Source organism: Lacerta agilis, chromosome 6 (assembly GCF_009819535.1).
Source record: "Lacerta agilis isolate rLacAgi1 chromosome 6, rLacAgi1.pri, whole genome shotgun sequence".
In the NCBI taxonomy this organism is placed as follows: domain Eukaryota; kingdom Metazoa; phylum Chordata; class Lepidosauria; order Squamata; family Lacertidae; genus Lacerta; species Lacerta agilis.
Genome location: NC_046317.1, coordinates 53,769,442 through 53,789,559, shown reverse-complemented (window position 1 = coordinate 53,789,559; position 20,118 = coordinate 53,769,442). Strand labels below are relative to the sequence as shown.

The 20,118-nt window shown below is 43.5% G+C and overlaps 1 protein-coding gene across 7 annotated transcripts in view; it reads right to left on the bottom strand.

Moving 5' to 3' along the window:
* Positions 1-20,118, bottom strand: part of ATP2B4 (ATPase plasma membrane Ca2+ transporting 4) — a 157,407-nt gene that overhangs the window by 33,055 nt on the left and 104,234 nt on the right. For 5 of the 7 annotated variants that reach the window (XM_033152731.1, XM_033152725.1, XM_033152729.1 and 2 more), the window contains 7 exons: positions 13,148-13,405; positions 12,028-12,153; positions 11,141-11,266; positions 7,288-7,323; positions 4,929-5,093; positions 2,610-2,824; positions 1,028-1,270 (listed from right to left, as the gene is read on the bottom strand). In XM_033152731.1, coding sequence (XP_033008622.1) covers positions 1,028-1,270; positions 2,610-2,824; positions 4,929-5,093; positions 7,288-7,323; positions 11,141-11,266; positions 12,028-12,153; positions 13,148-13,405 — 1,169 coding nt within the window. The remainder of the gene's footprint in view (positions 1-1,027; positions 1,271-2,609; positions 2,825-4,928; positions 5,094-7,287; positions 7,324-11,140; positions 11,267-12,027; positions 12,154-13,147; positions 13,406-20,118) is intronic. The other 2 variants (XM_033152730.1, XM_033152728.1) reach the window with 1 other exon arrangement.

Genomic DNA, 20,118 nt, shown 5'->3' with positions numbered 1-20,118 from the left:
GTTCACAGATTCACCCAGGTAAAAGAGCATTGATGGGGAGAGCATTTGCAGCAGAGGCTGTCGCATCCCTCCATCAAATTAAAAAGCAGGCAGAGTCCACTGTGAGAGCTTGATGCAGCTTGTTCAAGCTCCTCATCCTATGTCCACATGTCACTCAAAGAGCAAAGAACACACTTTAGGGTCAGGGATGGGGCAGCAGGTGACAGAGGGCTCCCTCAAAGATGGGAGAGCCCTGCCTGCTTCACTCCTTTCCCTGACTGTTTATAAAGTGAAGATTTTTTATTTTATTTAGGAAGATTAATAAAACAGCTCTCTAAGCTCTCTCGTAAGACGATGCCAGCATGGTGAAGCTCACAGCATCTTTTTCCACTGTGGATCAGAGGGATTGCAGTTCAACCTCTGGGATTCTCAGGAGGAAATGGCACTCTCCCCCAATCCCCACATTGCAATTTTATTCTCCCTCGGAGGTGGTTGGGCTCAGTGAAAGCACCTTCCCTTTTCAGACACCAAAGGAAGGAGAAGAAACTCACTTAGGCTCTCCTGTCTTTGAGGGAGCTGCTTTCTACATCTGTGGCCCCATCCTGGTTCCCAAAAGAGATCCCCCCCACCCCAGAAACAGGGCTGTAGGCAGCAGAAAGAACTGGGCATTTTCAAGCATTCTTGTGAACACTAAAGATATGCTTGAACAGAACAGATTTAATTGTGGGAAAAGCACAAGGATGCTTGTCCATCTTTTGGTTCTGTGGTGGAAGGAGAGAGCATGTGTGCATCTCTGCATGCATGTTGCACACAGGCACAAAAGGAAAGGAAAAGATAACACCAATGAAGTCCACAAGCGCCTGGGCTTGTGCATGGAGTGCCTGGTGCACACTATGCTTTATAGTTGTGGGGAAGAAGTGTGTGTGCACCAATCGTTCGACCACAGAATGGCAGTCTTCAGGTGGATGAAAGGTCCTACTAAACTCCTCTCCTTGGTGAACTAGATGAAGGGTGGCAATGCGAGGTCCTTCACAAATCCAGGACTTACCAAGATTTTAGAGGTGTAAGCAGAATTTATTGCAACGCCGTTGATGATGAGGTCCAGAATCTTGGGCAGGATGGCTTCTGGGTCAGGGATCTGTCTGTAGTGGGTGTCCCCCACATAAGCTTGGACCACAGTCATACGGTTCATGGTGAGAGTACCGGTCTTGTCTGAGCAGATAGCAGTGGCGTTGCCCATTGTCTCGCAAGCATCCAAGTGCCTAACCAGATTGTTATCTTTCATCATTTTCTGTGCAAGGGAAACACAGGAATCACTAAGAAGGGTTACGGAGACTCTATGGCAAAGAGGCAAACTGGCCATTGAACTAATGCAAGATGTTGGCCTCTTTCCACAGGGCCTGCAAGACGGAGCTGTTCCAACAGGCCTTTGGTCGGGGCCCAGTCTGACCCCCCCTTTTTTGTTATAAGACCCAGTATGTAAGTGGCCTCCCTTACCTTTTCCACCAGCTCATACAGGTGAAACTCAAAAAATTAGAATATCATGGAAAGGTTCATTTCTTTCAGTAATTCAACTTAAAAGGTGAAACTAATATATGAGATAGACTCATGACATGCAAAGCGAGATATGTCAAGCCTTTATTTGTTATAACTGTGATTATGGCGTACAGCTGTGAACCCCAAATTAACAATTTCAACTTTGGGGTTTTCATCAGCTGTACACTGTAATCACCACAATTATAACAAACAAAGGCTTGACATATCTCGCTTTGCATGTCATGAGTCTATCTCATATATTGCACTCCAGTAACTAATGAAAACAATTGCTTACATAAATGGACTTTTCCACAATATTCTAATTTTTCGAGTTTCACCTGTATAAGACCAGCACAAACAGTTGGGCCTGGTGAGCACTTAATGCTCCCATCCACTATAGTTATAATCCAAGGGTTGCCATCTGGTTTTATTCTGCTCTAAATTTGATTTTAAGCTGTATTTTAATTGATTGTTTGATTTATGTTTTTAATGTATCATACTTTGATGTTAGCTGCCCTGAGCCCGGTCCTGGCCAGGGAGGGCGGGGTATAAATATTTTTTTAAAATTATTATTATTATTATTATTATTATTATTATTATTATTGAGCATTAAAGAAATCAAAGTAGGGGAGAGGAAGCAAATCTTGCAAATCTGCCTCTTTGGGGAATAGTTGTAACTAAAAAACCCCACACTCTACTCCCCAGTGATGTGCCGAACAATATTATTCTTAAATGCCACACTAGAGTAAAAATGTGTGAGAGAGAAACAGACCTCACATCTATCTTAGTTTCTGTCTAAGCATTTGGTGTAAGAAGTGGAGGCCGGCTCGAGTTGAGTAAATGTGCTTCTTATTTTAACACTTTAAAACTCCGACTCCAAGTGCTTCTAGACACTCCTTTCATGCACACCGAAGGAAAAGGCATCTTACTCTCCACTCCCTTGCACAATAAATCTGTTGCGGCAAACCCAAATCTAGCCTTTCCCGCTAAAACTGAAGAAAGCAACCCAACCTCCAGATCCACCCCCTCCCTGTCTCCCCCAACCTGGCAGCCAATATCAGATCCAAAATCTCTTGCGGCTTCCAGCCTCTCACCTTCACAGAGTAGGCCAAAGAGATGGTGACAGCCAGAGGCAAGCCTTCAGGCACAGCTACCACGAGCACAGTGACACCAATGATGAAGAACTTGACGAAATACTGGATGTAGATGGGGGTGCATTCGGTCAGCCATCGCCTTCCTTGAATCCCGAAGGTGTCAATCACAAAATACAGCACCAGGATAATGACTGTGATGGCTGACATAATCAGTCCTGAGGAGGAGGAGGAGGAACAGAAAGAGAAGGCAGGTGAGGGTAGACAACCAGAAGATCATAGGGTTGGCTGGACCACAGTGATAATTTTATAGCTGCCAACCTGGACTGAGGGGTACTGATTTCAGGTCTCAAATTGGAGAGAACTGCAATGTACCAGTTAACTTGCACAAGAGCACTTCCTCTCTGTGTGTCTTCTCTCTCTCTCCTCCAAGAGGTGTAGAGACTACAACAGAGGTCAGTGTGGGGTGCTTGGTTCCCAATGTCCAGCATCACTGTCACTTAGCAAGAGGGAGAGGTACGGGGAGCTCAGTGTAGGGGCATGAGCAGCAGCAAACCAATCTGACCCTACTGCTAACGCCTCAGCACCAGGCTGAGCTCCCTACACCTTGCACTTCCCCCTCTCAGTAAGCAGCAGCAACAGCCAGTATCAGGAAGCCAGGAGCGCATGCAGAGTCACCCCCATCAGTCACTGCCACATGTTACCAATGAGACAATTTTGCCCCGCCTTTGAACTCATTACTCAGGATGAAGCTTATTTTCTCGGCCTCATAGCTGCAGAGAAATGGTTGGCATTGCTTGTGCCTGCATCTGCTCTGAGAGCGATTTGCTCAAAGGCAAACAAAAAAGGAACAGTCTCTCTAGTGAATTTTATTCATTCAATCTTCCTATTCTCACCCCCCCCTTTTTTAAAAAAGTCATGAATCAGGATTTTTCAAAATACTTCGGTTGGCAGGGTTGGGGGGAGGGAGTCTTGGTTATTTTGGCCAATTGGTGTATAGCGTCAACTGGACCTAGGAACATAGGAAGCTGCCTTCTACTGAGTCAGACCATTAGTAAACTTCTAGCATAGCACAGTCTACACTGACTGGAAGTGACACTCCAGGGTTTTAGGGCAAGAGTCTCCCAGCAGAGGCTGGGAGCAAAGTCTTATCTGCAGAAGCTGGGAATTGAACCTGCAACCTTTTGCATGCTCTACCACTAAGCTATGGCCCTTCCCGTAAGCAATACATGCAAATGATTTTAACAAAACCCAAACCGTATGTGTTTTCTTCCTTTACAGAAAAGCTGCTTTGGGAGTTGGATATTTGGAACATAGAGTCTCCTCCTGTTTCTCTGCCATAAATGGTTCCTCCTAAAACCAGCTTTCCTCCAAACAATTTCTTTGGGGTGTTGTACATGTTTGCACTTAGGCCCTAAGGCAACAAATTTAATCAACAGCCATTCTGACATCATTCTGATATGGATCTTTGTACAGTTACAGTGAGAAGGAGGCCACCACAATTTAAAAGAACAAGGCAAATTACACCCAGCCAGAACTTTAGTTTATCTGGCCCAATATTATTTCCTCTGACAGTCAACAGTTCTTCGAATTCCCAGGCAGCTACCTGAGACCCTTCAGCTAGAAATGGTAGGACTGAATTGGGAACCTTCCATGTACAATGTGTTCACCTTACCAGTGAGGAAGCAACAGAGAATATGGCAGATGTTTTCAGATTTAATCCCTGGTTTTTCAGTTAAAAGGATTGCAGGTAGCAAGGACAGAAAAGACCCTGGAGAGGTGTTGCCAGTCAGAATAAATACTAAGTATGGGGCTGGGTTGACAGAGCAATCCTATTTACACATACTCATAAGTAGTTCTTCTGACTTCATTCTGGTATGATCCTATTTAAGGGCTAGCCCACACTTCTGCTTGTCTCATGCCTATAAAACATGTCTGAGCTGTTTCCTGCCTGGCCCACACTTTTTAGGCATGGTCAAAGTGAATTTCCCCTTGCCCTGCTCCTTTTACAGGGAAAACCTACTATTTAGTACTAAATCGGAGCAAATGTCAAGTCAGAGAAAACCTGAATTGCTGTTTGCTCCAACTGAGCAATAAAGAGCAGTTTTCCCTAGGGGAAAGCAGTGGGACAAGAGGAAGTATGGATAAACCCTAAATGTGCACAGGATTGCAGCCTAAGTCAGATTATGAACACTTGAGTGGAATTACACTTGATTTCTGTCATGCTTGATTTGGATCTGCCTTCCTTGCCCATGCACAACGAACCAACTAGGGAGAAACCCTTGCAAGACAGCCAAATCCTACCTCTACTGACATGCTCACCTGCTTTTCCAATCTGAACTGCCAAATGGGTGAGTTTCCCCTGCAACACTGACTTCTCCTTCTTTGGGACCTTCACCTTCTTCTTCTCCTCCTTCTCCTCGTTTTCCACCCCTTCTTGGCTTTTCAGTGGCTGGATCTCCAGGGCCACACCATCTTGAGTTTTTGCTGGATCCAGGGCGAAACAAACAGTGGCCGAATGAGTGGGAAGAACAGCTGAGAAACACTTCAGGTGCAACAGAAAGAGAAGGAAGGACGGCACAGAAAGGGAGAGAGAATCCCAGTGCACAGGAACCCCAACAACAGACACAGACACTTGGTAAACCTAGACATCCAGGGAGCCCTGTTCCACATCCCTCTGGAACAGATGACTGAAGCAGGTGGCAAAAAATCCCCCCCTCCCAAAGGCCAATACATTTCAACATCTCAGATGACTACACCTGGAAGGAAGGACAGCCTTGCTAGGAAGGCACAGGAGGCACAACTCTGGGGATCTATTTCCCAGATCGGCTTGCTGATTTGCTGCATGTCCCTGTGCAAGGCATCTCCTCCATGAGCATTTCTGTAAGATGGAGTTATTGGTACTTACCTCACTGAGGTAGCAAGGTGGAAACGGTGCAAAACCTAACCTGTGAACAGCTATTATACTCAGACTCCCATGGCATGACTAAAGTCCTCTGCTCCTCAGCAGAGGCTGGTACTGGCTATTTTAGAGGCAAGTGCAAGCATCCAGGAGCTCAGATGGACAAAGTGCAAGGAACCTCTGTCCAGGCTCTGGGATGGTTTACAGCTGAAGAACTCAAAAGAGTTCAGCAAGCTATCCGAGCTGCTTGACAGTTAATATTTGCAGGAGGTTCTCCTTATAGAACAGCAGATAAGATTAGCTCTTATTTTAAATCATCACCTGAATAAATGATACAAAACTAGAATTGTTCTTAGCTGGAGAATCTTTCCTCTGATCAGATCCCTTGCATTAGATCATTTTAAGGCCTCTGGGAGCTAGTCTTTTTCACTGTACATAACACAACAATTGTGGAGTTGTTGGGTGGGGAGGGAAAGAGGAAGGTTAATTATGAGGGGGCAAGGACTGAGTCAACTAATAGGAAGGGAATCTGTTAGTCTGTTTCCCACCTGTCACTTTTGTGGTCTAGACCACAATGTCTTTGGAACCTCTCCAAAATACAAGAGGCAGATCCTCAACTGGTGCATATCAGCACAACTGCAGCAATCTGTGTCACCTTCCAGAGGCAAGGATTCAATCCCTAAAATCCCTGAAATAAACAAAACAGTTTCCCCCCCCACCTTTTTGTTTTTAATAAAAAACAAAACAAAAACAAAGCCAAATGCTGCAAGCTCTAATGCTATGTGCTTCTCTTCAACTCTTGTTTATTGACCGTTTGGACATTAGTTGGTAAGAACTGAGAAGTGTGTTCTAAACACAAGGTGTCATCTCTTCCCAAAGTGATGCGGGTTCAGATGAATGTGTGTGTGGCTGCTTTGTAACTGATCTGCACAGTTAGGATTGCAGGACATGATGGGGGAGTGGGGGCCAATCCCAAAATAACCCAAGAGTTCAGATCAGAAGGAGGGAAAACTCAAAACTGTTGAGAAAAAAAGGAAGAGAAAGAGAAAGGAGAAGGTATAGGAAGAGGGAGAACAGACAGGTGCAGAAATGGGCTTCTTCACCATAGCCTGGAAAGAACAGGGGGTGAAACATATCAGAGAATAGACACTCACTTTGATTCAAAAGGCCATGAGAAGAACAGAGTGTAATGACCAGGTGTGCTGGACCCACCTCAGGGCCCTGATTAAAAAGTACAGATTTAGGGGTTTGGAGCAGAACGAGATAATAATTGGGGTGATCCTGGGCATTTATGCAGCTTAGCACAATTACACCAAGCTAAAATATTGTGGGATCCCACAGGATAAGAAGTTGCAATTTCATTTTCAGCACAACCTCACAGATTTAACTGTGGGTAAAAAAAAAGTGCTTTCTTATGTTCCTTGACACTTTTTGCATTTTTGTTTACATCTTGCGTACAGCATCCTATCCTTTCTTCATGAAGAAATGCACAATTTTTGAAACTTAGGGACTGGAGAAAAATATGTATCAATAAACCCTGTCAGCCCTGAAATGCAATGCTCAGCTAGCAGGGGGTGCTGCAACGCCAGATATGGGAAGCTGCCCAGCAAGGACGGAAGTGGTGGGTGGTTAGCACTGTGTTAATCATTACACCCTCTTCTAGAACAACAAGGCGAGATCCCGCCGTAGCAACAAAGAGCACAGACTCATGGGAAGAAGGAAGGAGGAATGCTCAGTAGTTAGTGTGGTGCTGGTTCAAAGGATGGAGAGGCTGGTTACCTTTGTTGCGATTTTCGGGGGCTCCGGGTTTTTTACCTGTTCAGACAAAGAGAGAAAGGGTGGAGCACTGAGCACACGGTTTGTGACATCGATGTCCCTGTTGGTGGACACCCGTATGCGGGGGCTCAGTGCTCTCTTGGGGAGGCTGTCGGACGTGGGAGGAAAGCTATGCACGACACAGCTGCCACCTGGGCTGAGCACCATCGTAACAGGGCTGGAGAAGTCCAATGTTCCTCCCAACTAAAAAGGCCACTGCAAATCCCCACCTTCCGGCTCTCGCCTTCGCTCTAATGGAAGCAGCAAGCAGCTGCAGAAACAAGCATCGCTTCGAGTCAATGGAACTAGCCTTGGGACTAATGGATATCGGGGGAATGATGGTGTGGTTTGGTTCAGCTCCCTGCAACAACAAATGGGGAAGCTTATCCTTGGACTTCCATTCCATGTGGAAGTTCTAATCTAGAGACTCCCAAACTCTGGTACATCGCACCCTCCCTGCCTCCCAAACCCAAATAAAACATCTTCAAAAGCATTAATATAAGGAACCTCTTCAGCTACTCAGGTTACATTCCAGAGCAGCTGCCAAATGCTAAATAATTTTTTTTGCCACTCCGCTTTCTTCAGGAAGGAGATCTTTGTATAATGGAAGAGAAGTACAGAGCTTGCCCAGAACTGTTCCTACTAAGGAATGAATCATATTGGGAGAGTTGCGGATTGACTCCAGTCCTCTCTACAGGACAGTTCATAAACAGCGCTAACAGAAGCAGGCAATTAGAATTCATAATATGCCACAGCCATATATGTCCATGGCCCACAGTGTGATGTAAACCTGCAAAGATCAGAGAGAGCATCCCCTCCAGCAAAGCAGCTTTGCATCACTTTCTTATGGATTTCAGTCTGACCTCAGCAGACCTGAATAAATATTTGGCATGCAGATTTTGCCAGATGCAGCCCTTTCAGTTGAGATTAATTAATCCAGAATAACTACCACGCCCTGATTTCGTACCAACCAGTCAGTCCACTCAATTTATGAACTTAAAAGAATAGGGGGGGGGGGGAAATATCCTTTTACCACTTATTCACTGGCCCAGTTTGTAAGTATGGAACAATGGCTCAAAAGAAAAAGAAAAAGAAAAAGAGTGTGTTGGGGTAATAAATCTGCATTAAGTGACTAACAGCACATAACCCTACACACACACACACACACACACACACACACACTCATGCATAGGTTCCATGGAATTTGATGGGATTTGCACATACATAGTTATGCAGCCAGACTTAGTGAGGAGCAGAATGGTTATCCTGATGGTAATGTTTTGATTTTTAAATGTTCAGGATTCTTTATTTGTATTTTTTTTTCCCAGAAGAGGGAGAGAAACCCACCTCCGCCAACATGACTACTTTCTTTATGCAACTAGGGCACATACTGAATAATATTGCTCAGTATTTTTGGGTGGACTGGGCGGGAGAAGGGGGTCTGTTTTTACTATGGCCGATTAACTGGTCTGCTTGATTCAGCAGCTACAGCTTCTGCAGAGATCTGTGGGTGTAGAAGCTCAACTAAGCCTTGGGGTTGCAGCTCAATACATTTTGCATCCTTCAGGTACTAAATAATGTTTTTTGGTGAAGCCAGTAGCTACTACTGCAGGTATTTCAATTTCCTCCAGTTCCATATTTCCAAAAGGTTAGGAGGAAGAGGCAATTCTTGTGTGTACGGATGCACACACACCTGACTCTCCAACCCAGCTTCATCAATATATTTTATTTTTAGTTCAAGACAACAAAACAAAATTCCCTGGAGAGACAGTGTTGACTCCCATCTGGCTACTGGGGGAACAACAGTCTCTTCTCTGCTTCACTCTGTCCCAGTCTGTTTAATGCTTCCGACATTGGCTGTCCATTAGTATTGTTTCAGTGGGGAGGATGCTGGCGACCCCACTGCCAAGATGGGTTAAAAGTACAGGTGCCACTTCTGCTAACTGCAGTGAGCAAGGCAGACCTGTGGGCAGGGTTCTGTTCGTGTAAATGACATGCCAACATGTTTCAGTGGAAAGTGAGAAAGCATCAAAGCCTTATTTGGAAACCAAACCTACTGTGAAGAACCGAGTGTGAATTAGATTGGCTTATGTGCTTAAGAGCCAGCATAGTCAAATGGATGCTGACCTGCTCTGATTCAAATTGGCTGCTTTGCTATAAACCTGCTCAGATCATGCTTAGCATTTCAAGTACTGGTGTAGAGCCAGCCCTTATTATGCTTAAGAGTATGAAATCAATGGTTAGTTGGGAATATCTGGACCCAAGCTACTATGGTCCAGTTTGAGTTTATTCTTCTGAAAAATTAGACTAAGAATGACATACCCCACAGTCATCTAGTCTAACCCCCTGCAATGCAGGAATCTTTTGCCCAACATGGGGCTTGAACCCACAACTCTGAGATTAAGAGTCTCAAATTCTGCCAACTGAGCTATCCCTTGATCTTTCTGGGGATGAACAAGTTAACAAATGTATTTGTAAAATGCTACATAATGTATTCCTTATTACTAATTTCAGTGATAACATGCTCTAAGCAGTGTTCTTCCATCTCTGGTTCCCCACTAGATGCTGTTGGACTCTTAGCCAATGTTTAGGGACCCAAGGTTGGAAAATACTGCTCTAGTGGACCATGGGCACCAGCCTGCACAGGTAGCTGGTAGAAAGAACAGAATTCTTTCACAAGACACCTCTCTCAGTCAAGTTATCCATTAAAGAGGGCAGGACATATGCATCCTATTGTTTCCCTCTATTCCAACTTCAGTAAGGCAGGGGCTTCATAATTTCAGATTACAACAAAAACAGAGGAGAAATATGTACTTGGTGGCAACGTCTTACCAGCACCAGGTATTCAGAGGTGTAATGCTATCATAACTAAATAGCCATTGATAGACTATTGGCTTGTCTTTATTCTAAGTAAATTCATTCTCTAAGTGCCTAACCTTATACAGCCAAAATGGCACCATCCACACACAACAGTGAGGTTATCAGCAGACTTGGAGGTTTTTAGATGTTCTCTGCCCAGTCCTGTGGAACGCTCTCCCAACAGAGATTCAGCAGGCATCTTCCAACTTTTAAGCACCTGCTGAAAACTTTTCTTTTCTGCCAGGCCTATCAAGGCGATTAAGAGTACTTCCACAACGGTTATAGATGCCTGTTTTTAACATGTTAATGTTTTTATTCTATGATATTATGTTTCATGTTTCTATTCTGTAAATTGCTTTGCTATTTTTACGATAAAGTGGTATATAAGTATTTATTATAAATAAATAGCCCAGTGCAAACTGTGCATTCTCAATTCCAATGGAATACTGACAGATGGAACTGGATATTTGAGAGAATGTCATGGCTGGCTGGTTGCTGCCCTATTTGTTCCACTCCACACTGCAACACCTTGTTGCAATTCCCACGTGTCCCTTTTAAGAAAGCTAACTCTGCCAGCTTAAGAAGGTAGCTCAGTTGAGCAAATCTGTGTATTGTTTCTAAAACTAGTTACAGATAGTAGGCCCCAAGGAATCCTGTCCCCACCAACCCCACCCCACCCCTTCAACTTTACTGAGCGGCAGTTGAATAGGAAACACGAATAAGTTGCTGGAAATTCACTAGCCTCTTTCATTGGCAATGCCTGTACCGGATACATCTTGAGTTCACAGCATTGGATGCAGAACTCCCAACATCTCCTCCTCCTAAAACTCACAGGGTTTCAGTTCAGACACTCACAGAAAGGGGAGCATGTGTTCCACTCCAGCCACCAAGTGTCAATGCACCTAAGGAACTCTCAAATGATGCTTCCCACAAAAGCCTGGCTCCAGAATCTTCTTACCTTTCTTGACCTTCTTTTCCTCTTCCCCTTCTCCAGCACCCAGTAGAGTAAAAATGATTCCAGTTTGTGAGTTGACACCCACAGCCGAGACCAACATTCGACCAGAGCCCTCCATCACATGAGTCCCTGTTGAAAGGAGCAGGCAAAATGTGGAGAAAGGCAACCAGGAGGAATGGAGAAAGCACAATGAATTCTGCGAGAAATTGTGCAGAGAAAAATAGAAGATGGAGCCTCATTTCTAGGCTCACTTGAGATTTCCAGAGCTTCATGTGTGTGCTGGCTTCTCCATTCATTTCAATGAAAGGGGCAGCAAAGCATATGCAAATAAGTGCATGCACAGTTGGCTTCTCTGCTAGGAAGGAATGGGGAAGCTCTTACAGATGTAACTCCATGAGCGAACGAGAGCCCACAACAGATAGCTGGATAAGGGCAACTCAGTTCTTGAGCTACCCCTGCTTTTTCCTTCCATAGATCGCCGTGCAGAAGAAAGGCATCAGGGATGTTATGCAGAATGAATGATTTTGTTGTGCTACAAATGGAGCATCATACTCCAGCACACATCACCATGTGCTTACTGAGAATGAAACGGGAGGAAGAAGCCTGTTATGCTAGCAGTTCAAAGTGTGCATGCCCCTCCAGCAGAAAATCAATCTTTAGGCCTGTCAACAAAGCAACTCATTGCTCAGAGTGAAAGAGGATAATCCTGTCTATAACGTCCTAGAGCATCACAACATAACTTCTCTACCACAGAAAAGCTTATGGAATCTCTACTAAGGATGGTCAGCAGGGCATGGCTATAATTATAAGCAGATGCCCCCAGGATAAAAAGAACTCGAACACAACACCAAATGGGCTCAGAGTTGGCAATCATGACTGACAAGACTTACCAGAAAGCAGCATGGGGTCTTTCTCCAGAGATTTCTTCACCTGGTCTGACTCCCCAGTCAGAGAGCTCTCATCAATTTTCAGATCATTGCCTTGGATCAGGATCCCATCTGTTGGCAACAAATCACCTGGAAGAAGCAAAAATCAACATACTCTCAGAGTTTTCAGCTATTCTCCACCAAACTGAAGTGACTCCATTTTCACTAATTTCTGAGATCCATTTAGAATCTTGGAAGGGGAGACACACCAAACTTGCATTTCTACAGAAAGACAGGTTATAGGGTTGGTGTGATGCTTGCAGGAAAGAAAGTTCAGAACAGATATAGACAGTATGCAGGTTTTCAGGCTAATAACTGGGATGCGTTATTCAGTATGCAGGCAGGCTAATAACTGGGATGTGTTAATATGAATCTGAAGGAATCTGATGTTTTCATCTTCAACCTTCTTTTTTGACTCAGAAATCTTATTTGCACAACTACTGAATGGGCAAACGACCTCAGTGCTGGGTTCTTCATACTGCACAGCTGTTCCCCTCCTCACTTCTTTCTAGAAATGCCCATCTTCAAACTCTGTTGGTCAGAAATAGGAGGGAGTGTTAAGGAAAAAGAGGGCTAATGGATTTTGGTGTATTGTTGGAAGATGGACATTTCTCTGACCAACTCTACAATAAACCAAAAATTCATTACCCCTCTTTCTCCTTAACTTACTGTTAGATCCCCATCCCTGCTGTTTGCCCATAATATCTTCCCACATCATTTTTCACCTCCTACACCATACCAACACAACACCGCCCCAGCTGCTCTCATAACTTTCAGGCCTATCACACCCACCTCTACCCCAGGGAATGAAGTTCTCTGATGGATAAAAGACGTTTCCACTGCCAGTGCAGAACATTCACATAGCTCTGAAGAAGTGTGCAAGCACACGAAAGCTCATACCAAGAACAAACACAGTTGGTCTCTAAGGTGCTACTGAAAAGAATTTTCTATTTTGTTTCGACTATGGCAGACCAACACGGCTACCCACCTGTAAATAGCTCAGGGATAATAACTAATGACAAAAACACTGTGACATATGGAAAGAAGCAGCAGATTGTCCGGCCAGTTACCGTATTTCACTCACCATACTTGATCTGAGCAATATCCCCCACCACAATCTCAGCCACGGGGATTTGGATAACCTGCCCCTTCCGGATGACCGTGAACTTTTGTTCCTGTTCGATCCGACTCTGGAGGCCCCGGAACTGCTTCTCTTTGCTCCAGTCATTGAAGGCCGTGACCAGCACCACAATAAAGACTGAGAAGAGGATGGCTGCCCCTTCAATCCATCCAGCCTGAGCCTCACCTTCATCCTCGGCACCAGCTGCTGCTTGCCCACACACTGCCATGGGATGAGAGAGAGAGAGAGAGAGAGAGAGAGAGAGAGAGAGAGAGAGAGAACGTTTTCAGTAACAAAGATACTTTTACAGCCACTCTCTGCCAGTTGCCCTTCACAAAAAAAAAACAATAAAACAGAATTATTATTAGTGACACTAGCATAATACTTGCTACCTGCCCATATTATGATGAGCAGGTAGTGAGATGAGGGAAGTAATAATCTTCTCCAAACCATTAATACAAATGAGTGCCCTTGGTGATGAGTGCCCTTGGTGAGTCCCTTTGAAAGCAGAGGAAGGCACATTGCACTAGAAGCTCAGGATGACAAAGGGTCGAAAAGGGAGGAATTATTTTTATCCACATAATAAAAGGTCACTACATAGCATATTAACACATTTTCAAAAGCATATGTCTAAAACCCCCTACAAACTGACCCAAATGAATCCTGCTGGAGACAGCAGGACTTACTTCTGAGGGGGAAATGTGTTAAGATTGGGCCTGGAGCCTTGTAGCTGGACAGTGGCAAGGAAAGTCTGTGCACAGTTGATGGAAAACTCCTATTCATTGAAGGAGACATGCTCAGGGACAGACCATTCACAAGGCATTAAATGTCTTGATGACACTGACCAAGGACATTTAAGAAACATAAAATAACAAAAGTACCACTTGCTCTTTTCCCACTGTCAATCTGGCCCTATTTATTGCCCTTTACTCAGCTATTCCAAACCACCTTGGCTCACAGGTTGAACATTGCTGTTTCTGAAAGGTCATACCCATATAAAGCCATTAGGAAAAATGGTTTCCTCTCTTGGTTTGACCTGTTACCCCACAAAGCTGTCCCACCCCCAAATTCAGGGGAAACAAGGAAAAGTCCACAAACCAAAGCAAACTGTCAGAAGGTACCACAATGGTTCTCTCTGTTCCCCCAAACCCCAAAGCCACCCCCCAACACACACCTTAACTTCTCTCCTTTCCATCCTTCCCATCTTAGGAAAGCAGCAAACAACTGTATCTAGTATCTTGGATTATGAAGACTGTAATTTCCATGCAGCTGAAAACATGTGAAGGGTCTCAGATGAAAACCTATGGGTGGAATTCAGTGTCGTGTTGATACAATTGTGCCACCAGCACAAGCATTTCTGCTTGGCTGGTGCGGTGATCTCCCCTTCCCACACCCACCTACACTGTTCTAGGGGTTCTCCTGACCCCCTTACAGCAGATTTGGGAGAGGCATAAGTAGGCTGTCTGGGAGGGGCACCCACTTGTGTTACCAGGAATCTCTGTGCTGGCTTCCACTGACTAGCCCAACATATTGCTTAAATCCAGCCCTCTGTGTTTGCAATGACTTCAGATGTGAAGGCTCTATCTGTGGTATAACATTAATGATTGCCTGTTTGTAGGAGCAGATCGCTTGATGTTGCTATCACCAAGGAATGAATACGCAAGCATGAGCCAGCCCCTGGGATCTTAACGTTGGAAGGGACTACTGAGCTATCAGGTTTAGCATCTGCCTGCAAGGCAGAACCAGAAGTGGTTGTGGTTCTTTGAAGCTCCCTAAGATACTTGCTAGCAATCCGCCCTGCTTGTTTTGGGATGCAGGCTGAGAACCATTCTTGTTTAGACAAGGTTTTTAATCTCCCTTGGGCCTTGGGTTTTAGTTGGTTTATCTAATGCTTTTGAGGTTGCTACATTTTTACTATGCTTATTACTGTTGTATGTGTATTCTACCATGTTGGAAGCCACCCTGATTTTAAGATGGGTGAGATATAAATAAAAAGAAAATCAAGTTACCCATATGTCAGAAGTAGTGCCAAAAGATGACAGCAGGTGCCTGCAAAGCGGATGACTTCAGATAATTCAGGCAAATACCGAGATGTTATAGGGTGGGGCAGAAACTTCCCCAGGGCCACCAGCTAATCCAGTTTGGGAAAGATTTTTTCCCCCAAGCCCAAATATAGCTCACAGCAATTATACTGTGTATACGTCTGCAACTACACTGGAAAAATCTGGGAATATTTTATTTATTTAGGTGTTTTTTTTTTTACTCCTTTCCACTTAAAGTAGCACTCATAGCAGCTTACACTTAAAATTGCAATATAAAACCCTTCAAACTATATAAAAACAATAGTCTAACCCAGCTCAACCCAAATGCAACAGCTGTAACACCAGACAATAACAAAAATGGGTGAAAAGGACAGTGTTGGCTGACATATAAAAGAAATTGATGATGGCGACAGGTGGATTTGTCTGGGAAGGGAATTGCACCTCTGGAGCGTCACTACCCCAAACTACTTTCAGGTGGCACTGTTTACAATGGCTTTCGCTAATTAAACAGAATTAATTTTGAGTGTGTTTATTGTGCACAGGAGCCACCTAAAAATAATACCATCTGAGAAAAGAGCCTGACTATAATCATGGTTGTGTGAAATTTGACTCCCTGCAGGTTCGACATGCAAGAACAGAACGTGGAATGTGGCACAGAATTTGGAATCTTGAGAACTTTCAGGGGGAGGGTTAAGGAAGAATACTATGAAACATATGAAGACTCTACTCCTGCAATCTGGCAACATCACAAAATGGCCCACAGCAGTATTTCATGTACGTACACGCACACACACACACGTACACGCACACACACTGCTTCTGATCTCACTGTTTTCTTTAGTGCTGGCATTATCAAAACTAGCACTGCACTTTAAGAATCACAGGACCTAGACTGGGCTGCTAAGAACAGCCTGCTTTAGCTAGCGAATTTTTAGGGGAAATGTTTAAATTTTATTTATTTATAAAATTATTTATATAGACCACGCTGTATTGTAAAAATAGTAGGCCCTTGGCCAGGGTCTTATTAGCCTGTTAGAAACATCTACATCAAAATGGCCTTGATCTCAGTTTTCAGGAAACACAACAACAACAACAACAGCAACAACAACAACAAATCAGGTGAGAGCAAGTCCAAATATCTGTCACTGTTCTGTAACCTTTCTGCAGGCCACCTGAATGGAGCTTGCAGGCCACCATCTGAAAACCTTTGTTCATCAGAGCTCTGTTGATGTGCAGCCCTTTTGCTTCTCCATTGTTATGTAAGAAGGAAAATTGGACCAATCATTACTGGAAATCATGCAGCATGCAGAAGAGGAGAGAATTATTACTATATTCCCTAAACTGTAGAGATAATATCTTTCTAGGCAACAAAAAGACGTCCTCTGATCAATTGGCTTTCATCCATGAGCCCGATGGATGTTGCTAAAGGCTTAGCACAAAGCTTTTTGAAATGTCCATGGAGGTTCATCCACACAGCAGGCAGTAGCTGACGCAATTATAAACACATTAGCTGGTAAAGGTAAGCTCTATAAAAAGAGCAGGTTGCTGAGCAGCAAGGGCCACACTGGAAATTTGCCGTAAGCTACATCTAGTTTTCAGATTTTATTTGTGTGGAATGTGAATGGTGGTCATAATCTTGCAGCAGAAGAGCCACTTAAAATCGTGGGGTTCTTGCACTTAGTGGGCAGATTACATGAAAATTTCCACAGGAGTGTAGATGTCCATTGCACGTTAAAGATGAACAAATTTCATTGTGGCATAAGCACTCATGAATTGGTCAAGTAATGTAAATGGTGGAGTTAAACAGAACAGAACAGAATGCAACAGCAGAGCCTGTGACAATTCTGTTAGAACTACCATGCAGGCCACTTACATGCCACTTCACATCAGCAGTAATTGACCAACCATATTAGAACAGTTGAGGAAAGCAGCAATTCAACTACAGCTTAAATACACACCTATTTAGGAGAAATCTCCATTGTATTCAGAGAAACTTACTTCCAGGTGAGTCTAAATGGATGCTAACTAAGCCCAGTGGCCCTTCACAGCAGTAGTGATGAGCAACCTTCTTCCTTGTGAACCTGCCCATATACTGAAGCCATCATCAGGGACCAGGGACAAGGTGCTTCTACTCTCTGAAATTAGGTGGATGTCTTGGTGGAAATTAGGTGGAAGCCTTCTTGGCTGAAGCACCTAGCCCTCCCACCCCAGGGAGACTCACTTGGCAACCACTCCTATGTCTTCATGGTGCCAGGTAAAGATAAATTCCATCAAATTGCGATCTAAATTGGTTTTATTCTGCCTCCATGATACTCTCGTGTGTTTTAATCATGCTTCTGCAATCTTAATATGTTTGGTATGTTGTTTTGATAGAGTTTTAATTACTCTTATAGATTGTTCACTGCCCTGAGAGTATATTGCTGAAGGGCACGGCAGACATATTAAAGGAAGTAAAAAATATGTAAATCTTCAGAGAGAGAAAATCCTGTGCTAAATTTTGTATCCAGAGGAGCAGAATGCTACAACCTCTTCATATGGGTGCAGATATGTAAGTTCAACAAATATGCACATAGTTGCTTCTTTGTGTTATTTAATCTTGTGCTGGTCATTAGCGGCGAAGAAATCTGCAATTCTGAAGCCCTGCCACTTGCTCCTTCAAATCCTACTCATCTGAAGTTTCATTAGGCACTGCCCACATACTTTCATTCAAGCCTATTTGCACAGTTAAAAAATCTTTAAAAAATTAAGCTTTTCTTAAAAAAAATTGAATTCTAGGTCCAGTACCAAATTTTGTGCATGTGCTGAAGCATGGAATACACAGCAACCTCTCCCATAGCAAATCTCATGTCTAAAAGCATTGTGGGAGAACTGATCATACTCAAATCTACTGGAGCATTGGTTATCCCATGAATTTGAGAGTGGAGTACAGATGGAATGTACAATCCTCTCCCACATGAAGTCATGGGAGTGATTTGTGGGAGCAATCTAGAGTAGACTTCTCTCAGCTGGTGCCCTTTAGGTATTTAAACTACAACTCCCATCAACCCCAGTCTGCATGACCAAGAATGGTGGGAGGCTGCAGGCAGGTTAAGACCAAGACATGCGAACATGACAAATAACATCTGGCGGGTTCCAGGTTGGAGAAGATTGAGTTCATGCAGGCCCTGTGTATTTAATATACAGGTACATTCATTTATTCAAACAATTTATATATCCCTTAATGGCAATAGTTTCTAAGTGGCTTACAAAGATGCAATGCAAAAAATAAAAATCAGTTAAAACTATAAAATCAGACGTCAATAAAAATGTCTGCTGGATGATGATGAATTTAAAACAATTAGGCTCTGGAAGTTAAGCAGAGAGGGGCCTGTTTGTTTTTGTTTTTATTATAAGATTTTTATTATTTTCCAGTAAAACAAGAAAAAAACATAACATAACATAAACACCAACATTAACACAATAAAAAACACATTACATAAACACAATCGACCAAAAGAACAATTAAAACAAAACCAAAACCAATACCTACCTAAACTGGAACACCAATCTATCTCTTACTACTTAACGAAATCTAGTTTCTGATCTTCTAAAGGGACCTCCCCCGCTTTCCCTCCTCTGCCTTCAATACTAATATACTTTGGTAACATCCATTTTTAACATTACAATTCATTATCCAACCTTTTATGCTATCATAAAAACTTAACATCTTATAATATCATGAAATAATTCTTAAATCAATCTTATACTTCTTTTCACTTAAGCTGCTGCTATTAGTCAGTTACATATCTCTTCACTAATTCAAAATTCCCAAAATCGTAACATCAAAATCTTAAAACTTAACATCAAAATCCTAAAGTCTTAACACACTATCTTCAGGGTACCATGAATCCATCCTAATTCAATTTTTATCATTTTCACCCTATTCCCCTTCTTACCATTTTTCTACTCTCTCCCATGCCCCCCCACCATTCATCTTTACATTCCCCTCTGTTGTCCTTGTTCAGTGTCATCTTATAGTTTATAAATCTCCTCCTTGGGCGCCTCAAGAGGCACCAACTCTCCACTCCCAGCAACTCCATTTCGCAATTTTGATTTTCTTCCACTTGTGTCTTCAAAAATCTTCTCACCTTCATCTCTGGACTCCCACTCCAGAGACTGGATCTTGTAGCTCCAGTCAAAACATCAGCCCTGTGTCTCTCACTACACCAGGGCCGTCCATTTACCTGGGGTTGCTGAATCAATTCGTCCCATTTCTCCAGCACCTCCCCCAGTTCCCTGGAGAAGTCTGCTTCCAAGTTATCAAAATTCTCCCAAATCTGGCTGGTCTCTCCTGCTCCACAACAAATTTCTTTGAAATTGCGCCCTAGCCAGTCCATTTTCCGATTCACAAACTCCAATTGCAGAAGGATTGTTCTTTGTTCCTGGGTAATACCCGGATCTAGAATCAGTTTAAAAGCGAAAGCAAGCATGGTTGGAGAAGACAAAGGGTGTCAGATGTCAGTAATTTTCCATCTTGCGTACTAGTTTTCCAGCGCCATTTTCCCTGAGACAGGGTGCCAAAAACAATTCCAAAAGCCACAGAAGAGATATTTCCAAAATCTTCAATCCCCTCACAGGGATTTAATCCACTTCTCTGTCAAAGTGCTTCGTAGCAACATTGTATCTAGTGATGCAGCTGCAGCCACTTGAAACTTAATTACCTCCTCTGCACAACAAAGGAGAGGGACGGGCTTCCTTTTAACATCCCTCCCGGTTGCCAATTATTCAAATGTAAATCCAATTAGTCCCGTACTTACAGCAGCCGGGGTTCTTCTTTTTTCTTTGAAGTTAGCAGGAAAAGCTTGGTGCTCAGGTCTGGCAGAATCGCTGCTTTGATCTCCTGGGGGGGTGCAT